Genomic DNA, 24,755 nt, shown 5'->3' on the forward strand with positions numbered 1-24,755 from the left:
TATAACTGGCTCTCATGAGGACCGCCACAGGAAAGGAAGACCCAGAGACTCAAAGTTGTCTTGGTAAGCAACTCCAGTGTATATTTGGCCTTGTGTTTTACGTAATTGTCCTGCTGAAAGGTGAATTTGTCTCCCAGTGTCTGTTGGAAAGCAGACTGAACCAGGTTTTCCTCTAGGATTTTGCCTGTGCTTAGCTCTATTCCGTTTATTTTTATTTGGAAAACAACTACCTAGTCCATAATGCATCCACTACCATGCTTGAAAATATGAAGAGTGGTACTTTGTGTTGAATTTGGCCCAAACATAACGCTTCCTTCCTTCTTTTCACTCATTTAGTTTAGTATTGTGGAGTAACTACAATGTTGTTGACCCATCCTCAAGTTCTCCCATCACAGCCATTAAACTCTAACTGTTTTAAAGACCGGTTTCCTTCCTTCTTGCTACTGAGTTGGGAAGTATGCCTCTATCTTTGTAGTGATAACTTCACCATGCTCAAAGGGATATTCAACATCTGGATTTTTTTTGTTTTTACCGAACTACCAATAGATACCCTTCTTGGAAAACCTCCCTTGTCTTTGTGGTTAAATCTGTGTTTGAAATTCACTGATCAAATGAGGGACCTTACAGATAATTGTATGTGTGGGGAATGGAGAGGAGGTAGTCATTCAAAAATCAGAGTCCATGCAACTTGTCTTGTTAGGCACATTGTTACTCCTGAACTTTCAGGCTTGCAATAACAAAGGGGTTGAAGACTCAAGGTATTTCAGCTTTTCATTTTTTATTAATTTGTAAACATTTATAAAAACATAATTCCACTTTGACATTATCGGGTATTGTGTGCATGCCAGTGACACAAAATCTCATTTTAAATTCAGGCTATAACATGTGGAAAATACTTTTTGAAGGCACTGTATATGTACTGTATTTTTTACAAAAGTTAGCCTACTAAATGACAAAAGTGTTAGTGTATATGAAATAACAGGAAAAAGGCCGGAACTGTGGAAAAAGCATAATGAACAGATTCAGTCTTATCTTTAGAACGTGACCATCTTCGATCCCTGGAAGCAAATTATCTGTAGTTTGTATCTCTGCTTCCATCTAACAAACCATGAGTATCAGGAGAAGTGCAACATAAGAACAGACTACAAAGTATCACACAAATGCACCACAAATCAAAAATAACGAGAATAACAATACAGGTAGGTAGCAATACTAATAAATACTATGTAACAGTATAGTAGTCAGGTCTAGTGGCTATGTTTGAAAAACTGTTCCTTTCCAGGGAACTGTGTCTCAAATGGCACCATATTCACGATAGTGCACTACTTTTGACCAGGGCCTCTGGTCAAAAGTAGTGCACACCATATAGAGAGTAGGGTGTTATTTAGGATGCAGAGTAGAACAACCTGCAGGTTCTTTAGCCAATGTGATATGTAATGCACATATTTGTGTGTTGAGGCCATTGGTGGGCTAGCTGGGCCTTCATGAGGTCATCTCCCAGGAGACTGACATGAGCTCATAGAGTGACTGTGTGTTCTGATTGTTCCCAGGGAGAGAGAGAGAGAGAGAGAGAGAGAGAGAGAGTCAGTGAGTTCCAAACTTACACTTGATCTAAATCATAACTCGGAAAGGAAAAAAGCTCTCTGTCTGCCTTTCATTAAAATTAAACTTCCAACAACGTGTTGCCAAATCTTTTACCAGTATGAAGCTGCTAGCTTTTTCTCTTACGCAAATCGCTACCTCCTCCTCACCCCCTTCGTTCCCTCTCCCTTTCTCTGTCTCACTCCCTCACATGTCTGTTCCTTATGTTTAAGATTCCCATTTGAATAAACTTCAGCGTCGTTGCCCTCGAGTGTGAGAACGGAGAGATCGTTATCTGTGGAGCCCGACAGTGTTAAGGGACCCTGTTGTAACAACTAACTTCATCAGATGAATAAAAAGTATTTTGTATTTTTTCCACTCTTAAAAAATAAATAATAATCCCTGTTATATAAAGCCGAGGGAAGAAGATGCGTTGCGACAAAAACAAATAATAATACGCTGCCTTACGTAATGGGGGCAGGTCGTGTTGGACTGTGTGGCACAAAGCAGTGTTCAGTAGCTCAGCAAATTGATTTAGCCTCTTCAGTGCTCTGGCCAAATTCTGCGCTCAGTCCCCCTCCCATGAGAGGCCAATGTCCAAGATCAACCCGTGTAAAGCTGCAGCAGTGTCCCAGACTGCAACCCAAATGGCACCCTATTCCCTTTTTAGTGCACTACTTTTGACCAAGGCCCATTAGGAAGCCCATAGGCAGGACTCCAGACTAACATTTGACTAACTCGAGCAGGAAGTACCAGTGACGCACTCAATACGGAAGATTTCCGATGAAACGGATGCTAAGCTACAGGACTGTTTAGTACAGACTGGAATATGTTCCGGGATTCATCAGATAACATTTAAGGACGCTACGACGAAATACCGCTACGACCCCTGACGATCCATCAGTCAAAATTTCAATACAGGACTAAGATTGAATCCTACTACGCCGGCATTGATGCTCGTTGGATGTGGCAGGGCTTGCAAACCATCACAGTTTACAAAGAGACACTGTTCAGTGACGTGAGCATACCAGACAAGCAAAATTCCTCCTATGCTCGCTTCGAGGCAACCAACATTGAACCATGCATGAGGGCACCAGCTGTTAAGGACAACTGTGATCTCGTTCTCCACAGCAGATGTGAGTAAGACCTTTAAAACAAGTTAAAATTCACATGGCCACATAGCCAGATGGATTACCAGGACGTGTACTCAGAGCATTGCTCTGACCAGCTGGCAAGTGTCTTGAATGACATTTTCAACTTCTCCCTGACCCAGCCTGTAATACCTACATGTTGCAAACAAACCACCATAGTCCCTGTGCCCAAGAATGTCAAGGTAACCTGGCTAAATGACTATCACCCCGTAGCACTCACATCTGTAGCCATGAAATGCTTTGAAAAGGCTGGTCATGGCTCACATCAATACCACCATCCCAGACACCCTGGGCCAACTTCAATTCGCATTCCGTCCCAACAGATCCATAGATGACGCACTCTATATTGCACTCCACACTGCCCTCTCCCACCTGGACAAGAGGAACACCTACGTAAGAATGCTGTTTATTGACTATAGCTTAGCGTTCAACACCATAGTGTCCTCCAAGCTCAGGACCCTGGGACTGAACACCTTCTGCAACTGGATCCTGGACTTCCTGACAGGCCGTCCCCAGGTGACGAGGGTAGGCAAGAACACATCCGTCACGCTGACCCTCAACACGGGCCACTAATTTTACATTTGAGTTATTTAGCAGACACTCTTATCCAAAGCGACATACAGTTAGAGCATTCATCTTAAGATAGCTAGGTGGGAAAACCACATATCACATGCGTAATAAGTACACTTTTCCTCAAAGTAGTGAGGAGGGGGATTATTTAAGATACTCTTTGAAGAGGTAGGGTTTCAGGTGCTTGGACTGGGCTGAGTGGGAGCGCCAAGAGACCAGAGGTGACAGAACGGAGTGCTCGGGTGTAGGGTTTGAGCATAGCCTGAAGGTATTACATTTCATTACATTACAACGGTTTGATTTGTTTGATCTGAGCAATTTTTAGCTAGCTACATAGCTGTCTTTGTATCAAAGATAATTGTGTAGTTTAGAGTAATTATCGAGGTTAGCTAGCCAGCTATTTTCGTCCACCGCGACGCCGTTCTCCAAACTTAGTCAACACTGCTAGCTAGCCAACTTCTACCGACTAGCAGCACCGTAGAAACTATTACATTACAACGGAACGATTTGATTAGTGTAGTGTTAGCTAGCTACATAGTTGTCTTTGCTGTCTTTGTATCTAAGATAATTGTGTAGTTTTAGAGTAATTATCGAGGTTAGCTAGCCAGCTTTTTTTGTCCGCCGCGACGCCGTTCTCCAAACTTAGTCAACATCAAACCCACTGCTAGCTAGCCAACCTTTACCGACTAGCAGCACTGTAGAAACTAATACATTACAACGGAACGATTTGATTAGTGTAGTGTTAGCTAGCTACATAGTTGTCTTTGTCATAGTTTGATAATTGTGTAGTTCAGAGTAATTATCGAGGTTAGCTAGCCAGCTATTTTCGTCCCGCGCGACGCCATTTTCCAAACCTAGCCAACTTTTACCGACGAGCAGCATTGTAGAAACTAAATACATTACAAAGGAACGTCTTGATTAGTGTTATGTTAGCTAGCTACATAGTTGCCTTTGTATCATGATAAAGGTGTAGTACTGAAACAATCGAGGTTACCTAGCCAGCTACACTTTCAAACAAAGTCAACAACGCATCCACTGCTAGCTAGCCTATTTCACCAGCCAGCAGTACTGTATCATTTTAGTCAATAAGATTTTTGCAACGTAAGCTTAACTTTCTGAACATTCGAGACGTGTAGTCCACTTGTCATTCCAATCTCCTTTGCATTAGCGTAGCCTCTTCTGTAGCCTGTCAACTATGCGTCTGTCTATCCCTGTTCTCTCCCTGTTCTCTCCCCTCTGCACAGGCCGTACAAACGCTTCACACCGCGTGGCCGCTGCCACTCTAACCTGGTGGTCCCAGCGCGCACGACCCACGTGGAGTTCCAGGTCTCCGGCAGCCTCTGGAACTGCCGGTCTGCGGCCAACAAGGCAGAGTTCATCTCAGCCTATGCTACCCTCCAGTCCCTCGACTTCTTGGCGCTGACGGAAACATGGATTACCACAGATAACACTGCTACTCCTACTGCTCTCTCCTCGTCTGACCACGTGTTCTCGCATACCCCGAGAGCATCTGGCCAGCGGGGTGGTGGCACTGGAATCCTCATCTCTCCCAAGTGGACATTCTCTCTTTCTCCCCTGACCCATCTGTCTATCGCCTGCTGTCACAGTTACCAACCCATTCAAGCTTAACATCCTTCTCATTTATCGCCCTCCAGGTTCCCTTGGAGAGTTCATCAATGAGCTTGACGCCTTGATAAGTCCCTTTCCTGAGGATGGCTCACCTCTCACAGTTCTGGGTGACTTTAACCTCCCCACGTCTACCTTTGACTCATTCCTCTCGGCCTCCTTCTTTCCACTCCTCTCCTCTTTTGACCTCACCCTCTCACCTTCCCCCCCTACTCACAAGGCAGGCAATACGCTTGACCTCATCTTTACTAGATGCTGTTCTTCCACTAATCTCATTGCAACTCCCCTCCAAGTCTCCGACCACTACCTTGTATCCTTTTCCCTCTCGCTCTCCTCCAACACTTCTCACTCTGCCCCTACTCGGATGGTATTGCGCCGTCGCAACCTTCGCTCTCTCTCTCCCGCTACTCTCTCCTCTTCCATCCTATCATCTCTTCCCTCTGCTCAAACCTATCTCCTGATTCTGCCTCCTCAACCCTCCACTCCTCCCTTTCTGCATCCTTTGACTCTCTGTGTCCCCTATCCTCCAGGCCGGCTCGGTCCTCCCCTCCTGCTCCGTGGCTCGACGACTCATTGCGAGCTCACAGAACAGGGCTCCGGGCAGCCGAGCAGGAATGGAGGAAAACTCGCCTCCCTGCGGACCTGGCATCCTTTCACTCCCTCCCCTCTAAATTTTCCTCTTCTGTTTCTGCTGCTAAAGCCACTTTCTACCACTCTAAATTCCAAGCATCTGCCTCTAACCCTAGGAAGCTCTTTGCCACCTTCTCCTCCCTCCTGAATCCTCCCACCCCCCCCTCCCTCTCTGCGGATGACTTCGTCAACCATTTTGAAAAGAAGGTTGACGACATCCGCTCCTCGTTTGTTCAGTCAAACAACACCGCTGGTCCACTTTCTACCACTGGCCCTGCTCACATTGCCCTACCCTATGCTTTGACCTCTTTCTCCCCTCTCTCTCCAGATGAAATCTTGCGACTTGTGACGGCCGGCCGCCCAACAACCTGCCCGCTTGACCCTATCCCCTCCTCTCTCCTCCAGACCATTTCCGGAGACCTTCTCCCTTCTCACCTCGTTCATCAACTCATCCTTGACCACTGGATACGTCCCTTCCGTCTTCAAGAGAGCGAGAGTTGCACCCCTTCTCAAAAAACCTACACTCGATCCCTCCGATGTCAACAACTACAGACCAGTATCCCTTCTATCTTTTCTCTCCAAAACTCTTGAGCATGCCGTCCTTGGCCAGCTCTCTTGCCATCTCTCTCAGAATGACCTTCTTGATCCAAATCAGTCAGGTTTCAAGACTGGTCATTCAACTGAGACTGCTCTTCTCTGTGTCACGGAGGCTCTCTGCACTGCTAAAGCTAACTCTCTCTCCTCTACTCTCATCCTTTTAGATCTATCTGCTGCCTTTGATACTGTGAACCACCAGATCCTCCTCTCCACCCTCTCCGAGTTGGGCATCTCCGGCGCGGCCCACGCTTGGATTGCGTCCTACCTGACAGGTCGTTCCTACCAGGTGGCGTGGCGAGAATCTGTCTCCGCACCACGTGCTCTCTCCACTGGTGTCCCCCAGGGCTCTGTTCTAGGCCCTCTCCTATTCTCGCTATACACCAAGTCACTTGGCTCTGTCATATCCTCACATGGTCTCTCCTGTCATTGCTATGCAGACGACACACAATTAATATTTTCCTTTCCCCCTTCTGATAACCAGGTGGCAAATCGCATCTCTGCATGTCTGGCAGACATATCAGTGTGGATGACGGATCACCACCTCAAGCTGAACCTCGGCAAGACGGAGCTGCTCTTCCTCCCGGGGAAGGACTGCCCGTTCCATGATCTCGCCATCACGGTTGACAACTCCATTGTGTCCTCCTCCCAGAGTGCTAAGAACCTTGGCGTGACCCTGGACAACACCCTGTCGTTCTCCGCTAACATCAAGGCGGTGACCCGATCCTGTAGGTTCATGCTCTACAACATTCGCAGAGTACGACCCTGCCTCACACAGGAAGCGGCGCAGGTCCTAATCCAGGCACTTGTCATCTCCCGTCTGGATTACTGCAACTCGCTGTTGGCTGGGCTCCCTGCATGTGCCATTAAACCCCTACAACTCATCCAGAACGCCGCAGCCCGTCTGGTGTTCAAGTGCTCTCACGTCACCCCGCTCCTCCGCTCTCTCCACTGGCTTCCAGTTGAAGCTCGCATCCGCTACAAGACCATGGTGCTTGCCTACGGAGCCGTGAGGGGAACGGCACCTCCGTACCTTCAGGCTCTGATCAGTCCCTACACCCAAACGAGGGCACTGCGCTCATCCACCTCTGGCCTCCCTACCTCTGAGGAAGCACAGTTCCCGCTCAGCCTAGTCAAAACTGTTCGCTGCTCTGGCACCCCTATGGTGGAACAAGCTCCCTCACGACGCCAGGACAGCGGAGTCAATCACCACCTTCCGGAGACACCTGAAACCCCACCTCTTTAAGGAATACCTGGGATAGGATAAAGTAATCCTTCTACCCCCCCCCCCCCCCTAAAAGATTTAGATGCACTATTGTAAAGTGGTTGTTCCACTGGATATCATAAGGTGAATGCACCAATTTCTAAGTCGCTCTGGATAAGAGCGTCTGCTAAATGACTTAAATGTAAATGTAGGGAGGGGCAATTCCTCTTGCTGCTCCATAGGCAAGCACCATGGTCTTGTAGTGGATGTGAGCTTCGACTTGAAGCTAGTGGAGGGTGAGTAGGAGTGGGGTGACATGGGAAAACTTGGGAAGGTTGAAAACCAGGCGGGCTGCAGCATTCCGGAAAAGTTGCAGAGGTTTGATGGCACAAGCGGGGAGCCCAGACAACAATGAGTTGCAGTAGTCCAGATGGGCGAGGACAAGTGCCTAGATTAGGACCTACGCCGCTTCCTGTGTGAGGTAGGGTCATACTCTACGGATGTTGTAGAGAATGAACCTGCAGGAGCGAGTCACTGCTTCAATGTTTGCAGAGAACGACAGATGCATAGCCGCGCACGACTCCAACACCATCATTAAGTTAGCTGAAGACACGACAGTGGTCAGAAACCTGGCAGTGTGGTGCCAGGACAACAACTTCTCCCTCAACTTTAGCAAGGCTAAAGAGCTGATTGCAGAATACAGGAAACGGCGGGCCCAACACGCTCTCAAACACATTAACCTCTCTAGGGTAGGTGGGACGAAATCGTCTCAACTACGTAACAGCCAGTGGAATCCTGTGGCGTGTTATTCAAATACCTTAGAAATGCTATTACTTCAATTTCTCAAACATATGACTATTTTACAGCATTTTAAAGACAAGACTCTCGTTAATCTAACCACACTGTCCGATTTCAAAAAAGCTTTACAACGAAAGCAAAACATTAGATTATGTCAGCAGAGTACCCAGCCAGAAATAATCAGACACCCATTTTTCAAGCTAGCATATAATGTCACATAAACCCAAACCACAGCTAAATGCAGCACTAACCTTTGATGATCTTCATCAGATGACACTTCTAGGACATTATGTTATACAATACATGCATGTTTTGTTCAATCAAGTTCATATTTATATCAAAAACCAGCTTTTTACATTAGCATGTGACTAGCATGTGACTAGCATTCCCACCGAACACTTCCGGTGAATTCACTAAATTACTCACGATAAACGTTCACAAAAAACAATTATTTTAAGAATTATAGATACAGAACTCCTCTATGCACTCGCTATGTCCGATTTTAAAATAGCTTTTCGGTGAAAGCACATTTTGCAATATTCTAAGTAGATAGCCCGGCATCACAGGGTTAGCTATTTACACACCCACCAAGTTTAGCCCTCACCAAAGTCAGATTTACTATAAGAAAAATGTTATTACCTTTTCTGTTCTTCGTCAGAATGCACTCCCAGGACTTCTACTTCAATAACAAATGTTGGTTTGGTCCCAAATAATCCATAGTTATATCCAAATAGCGGCGTTTTGTTTGTGCGTTCAAGACACTATCCGAAAGGGTAAATAAGGGTTACACGCCCGACGCGTTTTGTGACAAAAAAATTCGAAATATTCCATTACCGTACTTCGAAGCATGTCAACCGCTGTTTAAAATCAATTTTTATGCCATTTTTCTCGTAAAAAAGCGATAATATTCCGACCGGGAATCTGTGTTTTAGTTCAAAGAGAGAGAAAGTAAAAACATGAGGTCGCCCCATGCACGCGCCTCAGTCCGATGGTCCTCTGATAGACCACTTACCAAAGGCGCTAATGTTTTTCAGCCAGGGGCTAGAATTACATCATTCAGCTTTTTCCCGAGTTCTGAGAGCCTATGGGAGCCGTAGGAAGTGTCACGTTACAGCAAAGATCCTAAGTTTTCAATAAACAGAGCCAAGAAGCCCAAGGAATGGTCAGAGAAGGTACTTCCTGTACAGAATCTTCTCAGGTTTTTGCCTGCCATATGAGTTCTGTTATACTCACAGACACCATTCAAACAGTTTTAGAAACTTGTGTTTTCTATCCAAAGCTAATAATTATATGCATATTCTAGTTTCTGGGCAGGAGTAATAATCAGATTAAATCGGTTACGTTTTTTATCCGGCCGTGAAAATACTGCCCCCTATCCATAACAGGCGGTGTCAGAGGAAAGTCCTAAAGATTGTCAAAGACTCCAGCCACCAATTATCAAAGACAGCACGGTAAGCAGTACTGATGCACCAAGTCTGGAACCAACAGGACCTTGAACAGCTTCTACCCCAATGCCATGAGACTGCTAAATAGTTAGTTAAATAGTTAACGCTACCCAGACTATGTGCATTGACCCGTTTTGCACAAACTCTTTTGACTCATCACGTACGCTGCTGCTATATTTATCCTGTTTCCTTGTCACTTTATCCCTACCGATATGTACATATCTAACTCAATTACCTCGTACCCCTGCACATCCACTCTGTACTAGTGCCCAGTGTATATAGCCAAGTTATCGTTACTCATTGTGTATTTATTCCTCGTGTTATTGTTGGGAAGGGCCCGTAAGTAAACATTTCACTGTTAATCTACACATGTTGTTTACGAACCATGTGACAAATATAGTTTTATTTTAAATGACAACAGGATAGCTGTGTTTCCCCACAATAGGTTTTTAAAATGCTATACATTTATCCAGGAAAGCAGAGCGAGTGGCTCGCTCAACACAGCAGCAGCAGTTCCCAACTAAACAGGTACAGGGGCAGGCAGACACTTTAATTACAGGAATGATGAGGATAAATGTACTTTACTGCTTGACCAAATCATGGGTTTTAGCCTCCTAAAGAAAATAGTGTTTTGAGTGAGGTGACCATGTAGAATGTGCTGCTCGCACTGATTCTACCAATTAAAAAAAAAAAATATATATATATATAAATAAATCGCTCGCACAGCCATGTGGGACTCACTCTCTCTCTCTCTCTGCCACTAGTGTGACGTCAGGGTTTCCGTTTGGAAAATGTGGCGCTAGACAACGTGACTGGGAAGATATTAATTTGACGGCCATTTGAAAAATTTTAACCATGAGATTGTCTGCCCACAGTGCTCAGAATGACAGAAATCACATTTAGATTATGGTACTGCATCTTAACAAAACATGGAACTAACTCATGTAATGAGGCAGACAATAAAACCTTATTTTCAAACATTTGCCAAAACGCAATTCGTGGGAAAACTCACTCTAAACAGCGTACTTGATAGCAGTTCCATACGTGACAGAGATGAAAATCTCTGTTAGAAACTTAGAAAGAAGGGGGGGGGATCTAAAGACTCAACAACTAGGATGGGTTGCTAATATGACTAGGATTGTGCCTTAAGTTTCTGGACAACAAAAGAAGGTTGACATGAAAACCAATAAGACATGAGAGAAATGGCATAGCGGGTCCAATAGGGAAGTCAATTTAAATAAATTTGCCAAAATTATATAAATTACTCACGTTCAACAGAAAGAAATAAAATCATTCAAAATACTTCACCAGAAAGCATGACTTAGCCACAGAGAAATTGAGGACCATTAGCTTCTTTTAAAAAATAGCTGTGGATTGTTTCAAATCATAAGCTCCTAGGCTTATGCCTATTTGGGCAGCGCGCAAGGCAATAGGCCTAGCTGATTATTGAGTTGAAGTTGTCAGTGAAAAGCATTTAGAAAAATGTGTGAAGCAGTGGAGGCTCCAGTGAATCTTATACAAATAAAAATAGTGAAACATTAAAAAAAGTTATTATTTTAGATAAAACTACACTAAATATATTCACGTCACCAAACAATTGATTAAAACAATGTTTTGCAATGAAGGTCTACAGTAGCCTCAACAGCACTCTGTAGTGTAGCACCATGGTGTAGCTGGAGGACAGCTAGCTTCTGTCCCCCTCTGTGTACATTGACTTCAAAACAAAACCTAGCAGGCTCATGGTTAATATGAAAGCATAAGCTACAGCTTGCTAGCACTGCAGTGCATAAAATGTGGTGAGTAGTTGACTCAAAGAAAGACAATAGTTGGAACAGTTCTGAACAAATTCATTTCTTCCAAAATTAAGGAGAAGTGTGTGAGAGAGAGCTTGCTACAGTATATTAGGTTGTAATTTTTCCCCTTTAACTTAGGTAGTGAATACAGCTAGCTAGTTTAGCCTACTCAAACAGAGAGGGATGCTATGTTAGCTAGCTGTCTATGGCTATCCAACAATGGAACTCTTCCAAGTCAAGGTTAGCTAAGCTTTAAGTTTTATTAATTTATTGCCACCGGTGCCTGCGGGTGTAACTGCTAAACTGCTTTCTGTCTGTACTGCACGATTGTAGCGGGTTTACTAACACATTAGTTCTAGTATGTTGCCTATGACGTGACAACGATGTAGGCCGTGTGTAGCGGTTAGCGGTCATGATATGAAGGTTTGGCTTTGAAAGGTTTTTTCGCTTGGTCACAGACAGCTGGTGTGTTGTGTACTGAAGTCCACAAGCGAAGGGAAAAGGTGAGAGGAGAGCGAGTATATACTGTAGTTGCGAAAAGGAAGTATAATGAGTAAAGTGATCATGCTGTTTTTATGTGGCTGCTATGAAACTGTGTGTGTGAGATCAGGGGTGTATTCATTTTGCCAATTCTGTTGAAAAACGTTTCTTAAAACGGAAGCAAATGGAACGAAACAGGGATAAACATACCGGAATTTGTTCAATAGAAACTCTCATCTGCAACTGTTAAACTGATGATTACACACTAGATCAGCTAGATAAAGGCAAGAGTGTGCAAGGCGGTATTGAATGTGTCACTGTCTTGCACCTTCATTACTCAAAATTCTCTCAACCTGTGAACCCAAGTTGTACACTTTTCATAGGCTAGGTTTATAGAAACCTCATGATGGGTACAGGGAAAATGTGAGTATCATGTAGTAGCCTAAACCGATCGATGTTTGAGCTGGGTGAATGGATTATGAATGACAGTCATCCAATATGCTGAAATAGAAAAATAAGGCCATGTTCAGAAAAAAACATCTTAAAAGGCACCGACTGCCACTGGTGTGAAGTAAATGTGTCTTCAGTATAATTTTAAATGTTGAGACAAGAAGGGGAGGGGTGTGTGGCAAAGATATAAGGAGTCTCTCTCCAGAATGGAGCAGCTGACCGCCAAATCTTGCACTTTCATTGTGTGAATTGTTTCCCCATTACAAATGTCACCAGTATTAAATGTACCGTTAATACCTGTCATTTGGTTACATACATTTCTGTTAATGCATGCATTAATTACAGACATTACCGTTATCGGAGTGGAAACATTGTTTTCAGAGTTCAAAATCTGCTACACTTGTGAGAAACAAGTTGTTTATTTATTTCATAACCATCATTTACGAGATCTGTCAATTTATTTTTTTGTCTTTTGTTTGAGTGCTCCATGTGAGCAATGAGCATGTCTGGTTTCTCTGTTTAGGCAGTGTGAGCACACATCGAAGTACCTGGCCTGCTGCTTGGAAATGTAGGAAAGTGCATCTGTTGCGAATGATAATATATTAAAACTATAGTTCCTCATTATTGAAATTAAACTGCACCATGAAAATGTGCATATGAAAATCATAACTGGCAAGTAGAACGGTAGAAATGGCACCGCCTATGACATCTTTATAAAATAATTGCCTCCACGTCCATGGTCGGATTTTGCCTATAGGCTACTTTGAAGCAAGGTAAGACATGCCTAATATGAAATAAAACATTCAGGTTTCAAACAATTAAGTGTTGTCAAAGTGCATACTGCCTCCAGTTCACATTGTAAAGTGGTGGGTGACACACTGATAGCCTGTTGCCTGCGTTTGAATGGGAGGTGTGCTTCAATAAACAGTTGAGAAATAAAAATAGTAGCTCATTTTAAATCGCGTACCAAAACTATTGCATTTAGAATTGTTGCGCAATGAACGGGCTTATAAAAGCACATGTTTTACTCCAGTAGCAATCAGCTGGGAGCTGCAGGAGAAATCCCGCTCAAAATAGTCTCTGTATGCTGTGCATGTCTGATAGCTGTGTTGGATAAATAAGATAGGCGTACATTTAGATTAACAAAAATACATACAGGCCAATTTAATTCCCCTAAATTATGCAAATTAACCTATAAACAGATACAGTGGCTTGGGAAAGTATTCACCCCCTTGGCATTTTCCTATTTTGTTGCCTTACAACCTGGAATTAAAATAGATTTTTTGGAGGGGTTGCATCATTTGATTTACACAACATGCAAAATGTTTTATTATGAAAAAAAAAAAAAAGGAAAACTTGAGCGTGCATAACTATTCACCCCCCAAAGTCAATACTTTGTAGAGCCACCTTTTGAAGCAATTACAGCTGGACTGAGCACGCACCCCTGAGAGGGCCCAGTGTTGAGTTTCAGTGTGGCAGAAGTGTTGTTACCTACCCTTACCACCTGGGGGCAGCCTGTCAGGAAGTCTAGGATCCAGTTGCAGAGGGAGGTGTTTAGTCCCAGGGTCCTTAGCTTATTGATGAGCTTTGAGGGCACTATGGTGTTTAACGCTAAGCTTTAGCATTCTCACATAGGTGTTCCTTTTGTCCAGGTGGGAAAGGGCAGTGCGGAGTGCAATAGAGATTGCGTCATCTGTGGATCTGTTGGGATGGTATGCAAATTGGAGTGGGTTTAGGGTTTCTGGGATAATGGTGTTGGTGTGAGCCATGACCAGTCTTTCGATGCACTTCAAGCTACAGACGTGAGTGCTACGGGTTGGTAGTCGTTTAGGCAGGTTACCTTAGAGTTCTAGGGGTACAAGCACTATGGTGGCCTGTTTAAAATATGTTGGTATTACAGACTCGGACAGGGAGAGGTTGAAAATGTCAGTGAAGACACTTAGCAGTTGGTCAGCGCATGCTCGCAGTACACGTCCTGGTAATCCGTGTGGCCCTATGAGTAATTTAGTCTGGTAGACTTGTGTCACTGGGCAGCTCTCAGCTGTGCTTCCCTTTGTAGTCTGTAATGGTTTGCAAGCCCTGCCACATCCGACAAAGGTCAGAGCCGGTGTAGTACGATTCGATGTTTGTCCTGTATTGATGCTTTGCCTGTATGATGGTTCGGAGGGCATAGCGGGATTTCTTATAAGCTTCTTGGTTAGAGTCCCACTCCTTGAAAGAGGCAGCTCTAGCCTTTAGCTCAGTGCGGATGTTGCCTGTAATCCATGGCTTCTGGTTGGGGTATGTACCTACGGTCACTGTGGGGACGACGTAATCGATGCACTTATTGATGAAGATAATGACTAATGTGGTGTACTCCTCAATGCCATCGAAGGAATCCCGGAACATATTCCAGTCTGTGCTAACAAAACAGTCCTGTAGTTTAGCATCTGCGTCATCTGACCACTTTTTTATTGATCTAGTCACTGGTGCTTCCTGCTTTAATTTTTGCTTGTAAGCAGCAATCAGGATAGAATTATGGTCAGACTTGCCAAATGGAGGGCAAGGGAGAGCTTTGTATGCGTCTCTGTGTGTGCAGTAAAGGTGATCTAGGTGGAGTTTTTTTCCCTCTGGTTGCACATTTAAAATGCTGAAATTTGGTAAAACAGATTTAAGATTCCCTGCATTAAAGTAGGAGCGCCGCGTTTTCTTGTTTACTTATGGCGGAATACAGCTCAGTCAATGCTGTCTTAGTGCCAGCCTCTGACTGTGTTGGTATGTAAACAGCTACAAAAAAATACAGATAAACTCTAGATACAGTTGCTTGCGAAAGTATACACCCACCTTGGCATTTTTCCTATTTTGTTGCCTTACAACCTGGAATTAAAATATATGTTTTGGGGGTTTGTATCATTTGATTTACACAACATACTTACCACTTTGAAGATGCAAAATATTTTTAATTGTGAAATAAACATGAAATAAGACAAAAAATCTGAAAACTTGAGCATGCATAACTACCCCCCCTAAAGTCAATACTTTGTAGAGCCACCTTTTGCAGCAATTACAGCTGCAAGTCTCTTGGGGTATGTCTCTATAAGCTTGGCACATCTAGCCACTGGGATTTTTGCCCATTCTTCAAGTCAAAACTGCTCCAGCTCCTTCAAGTTGGATGGGTTCCGCTGGTGTACAGCAATATTATACCACAGATTCTCAATTGGATTGAGGTCTGGGCTTTGACTAGGCCATTCCAAGACATTAAATGTTTCCCCTTAAACCACTCAAGTGTTGCTTTAGCAGTATAATTAGGGTCATTGTCCTTCTGGAAGGTGAATAAGACAAACAGGTTTCCCTCAAGAATTTCCCTGTATTTAGAGCCATCCATCATTCCTTCAATTCTGACCAGTTTCCCAGTCCCTGCCGATGGAAAACATCCCCACAGCATGATGCTGTCACCACCATGCTTCACTGTGGGGATGGTATTCTCGGGGTGATGAGAGGTGTTGGGTTTGCACCAGACATAGCGTTTTCCTTGATGGCCAAAAAGCTACATTTTTTGTCTAACCTGACTAGAGTACCTTCTTCCATATGTTTGGGGAGTCTCCCACATGACTTTTGGCAAACACTAAACATGTTTGCTTATTCTTTTCTTTAACCTCTTGGCGTTCCCCTAGGATAGGGGGCGCTACAGCGATTTTTGAAAACAATTCGTGCCCATTTTAAACGGCCTCCTACTCAAACTCAGAAGCTAGGATATGCATATAATTAATACTTGTGGATAGAAAACACCCTAAAGTTTCTAAAACTGTTTGAATGGTGTCTGTGAGTATAACAGAACTCATATGGCAGTCAAAACCCCGAGACTGATCGTAACAGGATGTGGAATTCTGAATTGTGGACTCAACTTCACATCTTTGCCTGTAATTCACACAGTGAGCAATGGTTCATTGAGCACTTCCTATTGCTTCCACTAGATGTCCCCAGTCTTTACAAAGTGGTTTGAGTCTCCTACTGTTAAAACTGAATGAATGAGACGCTGTTGAAATTGGTCACATGAGGAGGGCCATCACCATTATGACGCCGGTGGCCCTGGCTTCCCTCCCTTTTCGAAACGTTTTGAAACACAATGCAATCGTCCCCCTCGAATCTTATTGGCTCTCTTGTTGAAAAAGGCCCTGAAGATTTATGTTATACAACGTTTGACATGTTTGAACGAACCTAAATGGAGAAAAAAATGCATTTTCTCGAAATAGCTGTCTCGCGGCCGACGGAGCATTTGGATCAGCCTTCAGACGCGCTAACAAGAACAAGCTCTTGGAGCATAAAGGAGTAATTTTTTCGAACAAAAATACATTTGTTGTGGACCTTTTCTGAGTATCGCAAAGTGTGATTACCCAGTAGTTATTTTTAAATCTGGCATTACAGGTGCTTTCAAGAGATATTCATCTATAAATCTTAGAATGAGAATATTACATTTTAAAAATGTTTTCGAATAGTAATTTAGTAAATTGTAGCACTGTTTCACCGGATGCATTTGAGGGAAAATAGTCAACGTTACGTGCCGATGTAAAATGCTGTTTTTATATATAAATATGAACTTTATCGAACAAAAGAATGCATGCATTGTGTAACATGATGTCCTAGGTGTGTCATCTGATGAAGTTTGTAAAAGGTTAGTGCTGCATTTAGCTGTTTTTTGGTTATTTGTGATGCATGTGGTTGGTCGGAAAATGGCTATGTGGCTACTTTTACGATATACTCCTCTAACATAATCTAATGTTTTGCTTTTGCTGTAAAGCCTTTTTGAAATCGGACAACGTGGTTCGATTCAGGAGGTGTATCTATAAAACGATATAATTTGGAAAAAAAATTGAAGAAAAAAAAAGTATTACATTTTGTTATGCTAATGGCGATAGGATTTTTCGCTGGATGTCCGAGGCCGCACAGGGGTTAAGCAATGGCTATTTTTCTGGCCACTCTTCTGTAAAGCCCAGCTCTGTGGAGTGTACGGCTTAAAGTGGTCCTATGGACAGATACTCCAATGTCTGCTGTGGAGCTTTACAGCTCCTTCAGGGTTATCTTTGGTCTCTTTGTTGCCTCTCTGATTAATGCCCTCCTTGCCTGGTCCATGAGTTTTGGAAGGCGGCCCCCTCTTGGTTTGGTGTCATATTCTTTCCATTTTTTTAATAATGGATTTAATGGTGCTCAGTAGGATGTTAAGTTTCTGATAATTTTTTTATAACCCAAACCTGATCTGTACTTCTCCACAACTTTGTCCTTGACCTGTTTGGAGAGCTCCTTTGTCTTCATGGTGCCGCTTGCTTGGTGGTGCCCCTTGCTTAGTGGTGTTGCAGACTCTGGGGCCTTTCGGAACAGGTGTATATATACACTGAACTCATGTGACACTTAAAGTCCACCTGTGTGCAATCTAACTAATTATGTGACTTCTGAAGGTAATTGGTTGCACCAGATCTTATTTAGGGGCTTCATAGCAAAGGGGGTGAATACATATGCACGCACCACTTTTCAGTGTTTTTATTTTAAATGTTTTGAAACAAATAATTGTTTTCATTTCACTTCGACTATTTTGTGTATGTCATGAAATCTGAATAAAAATCCATTTAAATTACAGGTTGTAATGCAACAAAATAGGAAAAACGCCAAGGGGATGAATACTTTTGCAAGGCACTGTAAGCATGATGGTCAAATGTATTTACATTGACTTGTATCTCCATCAATGAATTAACAGCCTCATTTTGCAATGGGATTTTTTCCCCTCCCGGTCATTTTAGCCTGCAACAGATTCATTTATAGTTTTTTCATTTTTTGGGGGGTGGACAAAAGCCAGCAACTTTTTGACGTGTACCACAGACTACACAACAGACACTTAACAGCAGCAGTGCAGCATTGCCATTGACTTGTCTAGCTAAAAACAAGGTTTCATAAACATCATCTAAAATTAACAGTAATCCAATCCCATGCAAGTCTGGATTCTATTCTGGTAATACTGTGAATCTGGGTTTACTGAATGAAAGTAATCTGAAATGTGTTTTCTTCCTCTTTTTTTTTTATACCTCACCTGAAAAACTGTCTAGCTCTGGCAATGCAATGCATCAAGGTCAAAGTGATGCTTGCCACAAGGTCAAAATGTGAAATGTTAAAAGAAGTGAAGGCACGGTATACGTACGTCTAGATTTAGCCTAGTCTTTAGGCTACATTTGAACTAGAGACAAAAGAAGAGGTCAATCATATACCTATATGCCCATATCTAAGACAGGGGATATAAAGGTGTGCATCACCCCGAGACAAAGGGAGTTGTAGATAGAATTATCTCGGCTATGTCGGTGAGAGCCCTGGCAAGGCACGTTAAGGCAGAGTAAATAAGGAGTGAGGGCTTATCAGAGGAGCTGACCCACTTTGCGGGCTGCATACTGAGCAGCGTGGCTGGCTGACGTCAATGCTCCCAACAGCCCAGGGGCTCGCTATGCGGGGAGGGTGGGCTGCGCAACGCCGCGCCCAGCACCAGTCACTCTGTCTGTGTCCCAAATGGATCCCGGCAGTGGCTGTTCGTTTATAAATGAGGGACAATGCGATGTGTCCTTGTTCAAGTTGACACAACTGCATAGAGAGCTCAGCTTACTATGGTGATTTATACAGATGCTGGACAGTGTGTATGGTTGAGTATCACCCTGTCTGAGGTACAGAGGCATGGGGGGGGGGGGTGAATGAGAGGGTGGTTTAATGATTATACCACACCTGCACCTTGAACATGTGATTCTGTGTAACGGGTGGCCTTTCAGCTTGGTCCATGAACAATAAAACAAGAGATAGTGTAATAGTGTGGGTGAAGAGGGGGGAGGTGTCAAGCAGTGTACCACTGTGCTCAAATGTTGTTTGATGCAGCAGCAGAACCAATCAATGATCACATATGATATGGCAAGTGTTTTCAAAGCAGTTCATTTGATGCCAGCCTCAACCCCAAGTGTGATTAAGAGGCTTCCTGATTAGTGCATGATATGGCCGCTTCTCAGAACGTGCTGTACTGGCGCGCGTGCGCACACACACACACGCACACACTCTTTGAAATAGAAACATAAAAGCAACACCCCCTGCTGCCTGGCACTTGGGTGACCTTTCCCTGACTGACCATCAACCACGACAGCACTCTGGAGCGTCAGAGACTGACCGGCCAGGCAGTTCTGGGTATACAAAAGGAGACCTTTAAAAGGGAGACTAGTGTGGCAGTGCATCCTCTTCTTTGAGGATAAAACATGATCCACACAATGTCCTTCGGTGAGGTAAAACAAGGCGTGAGATATCACTGGGGGAACATTTATCTGTTTCTCTGTGCAGTGAGTCTCTTTTTAGTCCAGAGAGACTAGAACAAAATGACAAAAAACATTGTCCTCATCTAAGACAAGCAAAGGATGTACCAATGTCCTTGTGGGCCTGCCTGATGTATTTGTAATCCTAGGTTAATGTTTTCACTGGTCCATTTCCCCCAAAAAGTGTACCTTTCCCAACAATTGGATCGGAGTCATTGTGGTGGCGATATTGCCTTTGAAAATAACAACAACCACCTGCCACCACAACCAATCATCTTCTCTTACATCCACAGAGAGACAAACTGGGTCGTGTTCATTAGATATCAAACGGAACAAAACAGACTAAAACCGAGGAGGGATTAAAAGGACTCATTTTAATTTTCAGTTGAAAATCGTTTGGAAACGTTTTCCTTTGCGTGCCCTAATGAACACAGGAAGACAGGCTTCTTAAGTCTCTCCGTCAGTCACTGTCCGGACTAGCCTAGATCTCACACCCCTGGAGCAGGAACGCAAAGACTCTGTGGGCATACGCACATCGTGTCACCATGTTTGACAAACATCTCAGAACACTGCTTCTCACCCAGCCCTCTCGCAGATGCTCGATGACATTTTCACCAGCCCGCTCAAAATGCCATCTTCCTGATAATGCAACAACAGCCCGAGGCTCTGTGCAGTACGGCCTAGCTTTCAGCTCCTGCTTCCCTGATCTAGCTAGGGGGCTTTGGTTACCTCAACACAGTGCAAATGGCCTGCTCTGGTCGTTAGACATTTCAGAACTGAACCGTCACGTAGGACATTGCTCCTGGCCATGTAATCCAAAAGCAACGTTCTGATCAAAACAAGTTGTGAAGTTGTTCTCACTGCAATATAAAAGACTTGGTTTACAATTTCTAGGCCTGTCAATTTACAGGATCTTCACAACTGTGAACAGGAAACTCTCTACACAAGGTATTTTCATACAGTCCATCCCACTGGCCATTCCAAGATTATTCTTAGGTTCCCTTGAAACACTAAGAGTAGGGTTGCAAAATTCAGCCAACTTTCCAAAAATTGCCAGGACTCCAACCAGGATTTCTGGAAAACAGGGGGAATTTTGGAACCCTAGCAATGAGAAAGTCCAGGAGTTTTTCTTGACCATGTGACTTGACCAGAAAAAAAATTCTGGTCTCTTATGACAGGTTATGGAGTCAGGAAAAACCACAAAAACATCTGGCTTCACTGCACTGACCACCTACCTGCTATCTTGATGTTCATGTGTCCGTCCAGCAGCAGGTTCTCAGCCTTCAGGTCTCGGTGGACTATGTTACGGTTGTGGCAGTACTCCACCGCTGATAGGATCTGCCAGAACTTACGCCGCGCTTCCAGCTCGCTCAGTCGCCCATGTTTGGCCAGGTAGTCTAGAGAGGGGAGAGGGTTAGAGTCATATACATTCATCAGCTGGCTTACATTCAAATCAAGGGTGGCTAGGATGCATAGCCCTCAAACATGTATTGTAGGCCTGTGTGTGCTCCATGTCTTCTACCTAGCTAAGGCTTGCTAGACTACACATTAGACCAAATCCATCTGTCTGACTAAACGGAATCCCCACTCTGCTCATGCCTGAACAGTAATAGGCTAGTACAATTCTATGTGGGTTTGGTTTGCCATATGCCACGGTTGTAGAGTACAATGACATAGTGGCATGGAACACCTCAGCTCTCTCAACTATTCTTACAGTAACCACCCCTCCTCTGGCCAGCCGACAAAGGAAAGGACAGTAATGAGCCACAATAAGGAGCCTGGCCTGTGATTCTGTGGTCGGGTCGAGGCAGCAGAGCAAACACACCCCCCCACCCCGCATGGACGTAATCATGTGGTCAGTCACCACACCCAGGAGTGCTGGGTCAGCCCCCTGGCCCTCAGCCCCCAGCCAGCCAAGCCCGCAGACCCTACAGGCCCAACTAACGCATACAGTGCTCGAATAACATATTCTAGCCCAGCCTGGCTAGCTCCGCTCAGCTTACAGCTGGAGGGCTGAGGTGAGCTGGCAGGGCTGGGCAGTGACAAACACATTATAGCCTAAGCCTACTGTAATACACAGAAAACATTGAAAATGTCCTCATCAGCTAACTCAAGGAGGGGATAGAAGGAGGGTTACTCAGAACTGCCCTGCTGTTTGTGCATTAGCACATAAGAGGGGGAGGGAGAGAGTGAGAAAGAGCCAAGATGACCTAACTCCAATGTCCCTGGGTGCTGCAATGTCGTGCAAAGAGCTGTATGACGCTATTCTGTTCTGACCCCTACGCTGCCTCTCTACGGGACAAATGGGTGGAAACAAATTTGGGCCACGGACCATTTTCCTGAGACAAATGCAAACACTTGGAATCTATTTTGGGGCTCCCGAGTGGCGCAGCGGTCTAAGGCACTGCATCTAAGTGCTAAAGGCGTCACTAGGGACCCTGGTTCGATCCCGGGCTGTATCACAACCGGCCGTGATCGGGAGTCCCATAAGGCGCACAATTGGCCCAGCGTCATTAGGGTTTGGCCGGGGTAGGCCGTCATTGTAAATAAGAATTTGTTCTTAACTGACTTGCCTAGTTAAATAAAAGGTTAAACAAAATATTAAAAAATGTTGGGGGCTTGGCTTATCTTGTTTTAATTTACTTTAAGAGTGAAACAACTAGAATAGTCTACATGTTAAAGAAACCTCCCCATCCATCTCCAAAGATCATGGACCCATCATGGCTCGAATTCTGTTGATATTTCTTTAATTAGTATTCAGCGATGCTGACAGTCTTCGCACAAACAGCAAGTCCAAAAATTCTCCAACAGCAAACACTTCGCCCAAACTCTCACAACATCGCTGGGACCAAAAGGCTCCTTATTAACAGCTTTTACCCCAAAGCCACAAGACTGCTGAACAGTTACTCAAACGGCTACCCAGACTATTTACATTGACACCTATAAAAATATATATTTTTACAACGACTCTTGTTTGATGTACATTCACTGGACTCTAACTACACACACACACACACACACACACACACACTGCTACTACTCTGTATATTATCTAAGCATAGTCACTTTATCCCTAGCTACAGTGCATTCGGAAAGTATTCAGACCCCTTGACTTTTTCCACATTTTGTTACGTTACAGCTTATTCTAAAATGGATTAAATAAATAATCTCAATCTACACACACACACACACACACACACACACACACACTACACCATAATGACAAAGCAAAAACTGGTTTTTAGAAAGTTATATAATAAAAAATAAAACTCAAAAACCTTATTTACACAACAATTAAGACACAGACTCGAAATTGAGCTCAGGTGCATCCTGTTTCCATCAATCATACTTGAGATGTTTCTACAACTTCATTGGGGTCCACCTGAAGTAAATGTAATTGATTGGACATGATTTGGAAAGGCACACACACCTGTCTATATAAAAAGGTCCCACAGTTGTCAGTGGATGTCAGAGCAAAAACCAAGCTATGAGGTCAAAGGAATTGTAAGTAGAGCTCCGAGACAGGATTGTGTCGAGGCACAGATCTGGGGAAGGGTTCCAAAAAATGTCTGCAGCATTGAAGGTCCCCAAGAACACAGAAGTTTGGAACCACCAAGACTCTTCCTGGAGCTGGCTGCCTGGACAAACTGAGCAATTGGAGAAGGACCTTAGTCATAAAGGCCTGACAGAGCTCTAGAGTTCCCCTGTGGAGAACCTTCCAGAAGGACAACCATCTCTGCAGCACTCCACCAAATCAGGTGGCCAGATGGAAGCCCCTCAGTAAAAGCCACATGACAGCCCACTTGGAGTTTGCCAAGAGGCACCTAAAAACGACTCTGACCATGAGAAACAAGATTCTCTGGTCTAATGAAACCAAGATTGAACTCTTTGGCCTGAATGCCAAGCCTCACGTCTGGAGGAAACCTGGTACCATCTCTACGGTGAAGCATGGTGGTGGCAGCATCATGCTGTGGGGATGTCTTTCAGCGGCAGGGACTGGGAGAATACTCAGAATCGAGGGAAAGATGAACAGAGCAAAGTACAGAGAGATCCTTGATGGAAACCTTCTCCAGAGCGCTCAGGACCTCAGACTGGGGCGAAGGTTCACCTTCCAACAGGACGACGACCCTAAGCACACAGCCAAGACAACGCAGGAGTGGCTTCGGGACAAATCTCTGAATGTCCTTGAGTGGCCCAACCAGAGCCCGGACTTGAACCCGATCGAATATCTCTGGAGAGACCTGAAAATAGCTGTGCAGCAACGCTCCCCATACAACCTGAGAGGATCTGCAGAGAAGAATGGGAGAAACTCCCCAAATACAGGTGTGCCAAGCTTGTAGCGTCATACCCAAGAAGACTTGAGGCTGTAATCGCTGCTAAAGGTGCTTCAATAAAGTACTGAGTCAAGGGTCTGAATACTTAGGTAAATGTGATAAGTTTAATTTTAAATACATTTGTAAAAATGTCTAAAAAACAGTTTTTGCTATGTCAATATTGGGTATTGTGTGTAGATTGATGAGAAAAATAACAATTTAATCAATTTTAGAATAAGGCTGTAACATAACAAAATGTGGAAAAAGTCAAGGGGTCGGAATACTTTCCAAATATAGATAATTACCTCAATGACCTGGACTAACCCTTAACCACTGCACATTGACCCAGTACCGGTACCTCTTGTGTATAGCCTCATTGTTTCCATTTTAATTGTGATAGCATTTTTCCTTTAACATTTATTTTACCAGTTAAGTTGACTGAGAACACAATGTCATTCATAGCAATGACCTGGGGAATTGTTACAGGAGAGAGGAGGATGAATGAGCCAACTGGAAGCTGGGGATGATTAGGCGGCCATGATGGTATGAGTGTATTTAGCAAGTTTTTCTAACGTACTGTAAAAAAAATAAAAAAATGATGCATTGTTGGTTAAGGGCTTGTAAGTAAGCATTTCACGGTATGGTCTACACCTGTTGTATTCGGCGCATGTGAAAAATAACATTTGATTTGAATTGTAACCATCCGCAAATTCCAAATCAAATAAAACTCGTTACGACTTCCTCCCACCAATTACAACCATGAACAGATATAAATGGGGGAGAGAATTCATAATTTCCCATCCAGTCTCATCAACA

General features: G+C 43.9%; 1 protein-coding gene across 1 annotated transcript in view; it reads right to left on the bottom strand.

Annotated features, from left to right (window-relative positions):
• Positions 1-24,755, bottom strand: part of LOC115205878 (serine/threonine-protein kinase SIK2) — a 69,690-nt gene that overhangs the window by 27,519 nt on the left and 17,416 nt on the right. Inside the window, exon 4 of the mRNA XM_029772280.1 lies at positions 20,862-21,023. Within this exon, the coding sequence (XP_029628140.1) occupies positions 20,862-21,023 (162 nt within the window). The remainder of the gene's footprint in view (positions 1-20,861; positions 21,024-24,755) is intronic.

Source organism: Salmo trutta, chromosome 13, assembly GCF_901001165.1.
Source record: "Salmo trutta chromosome 13, fSalTru1.1, whole genome shotgun sequence".
In the NCBI taxonomy this organism is placed as follows: Eukaryota; Metazoa; Chordata; class Actinopteri; order Salmoniformes; family Salmonidae; genus Salmo; species Salmo trutta.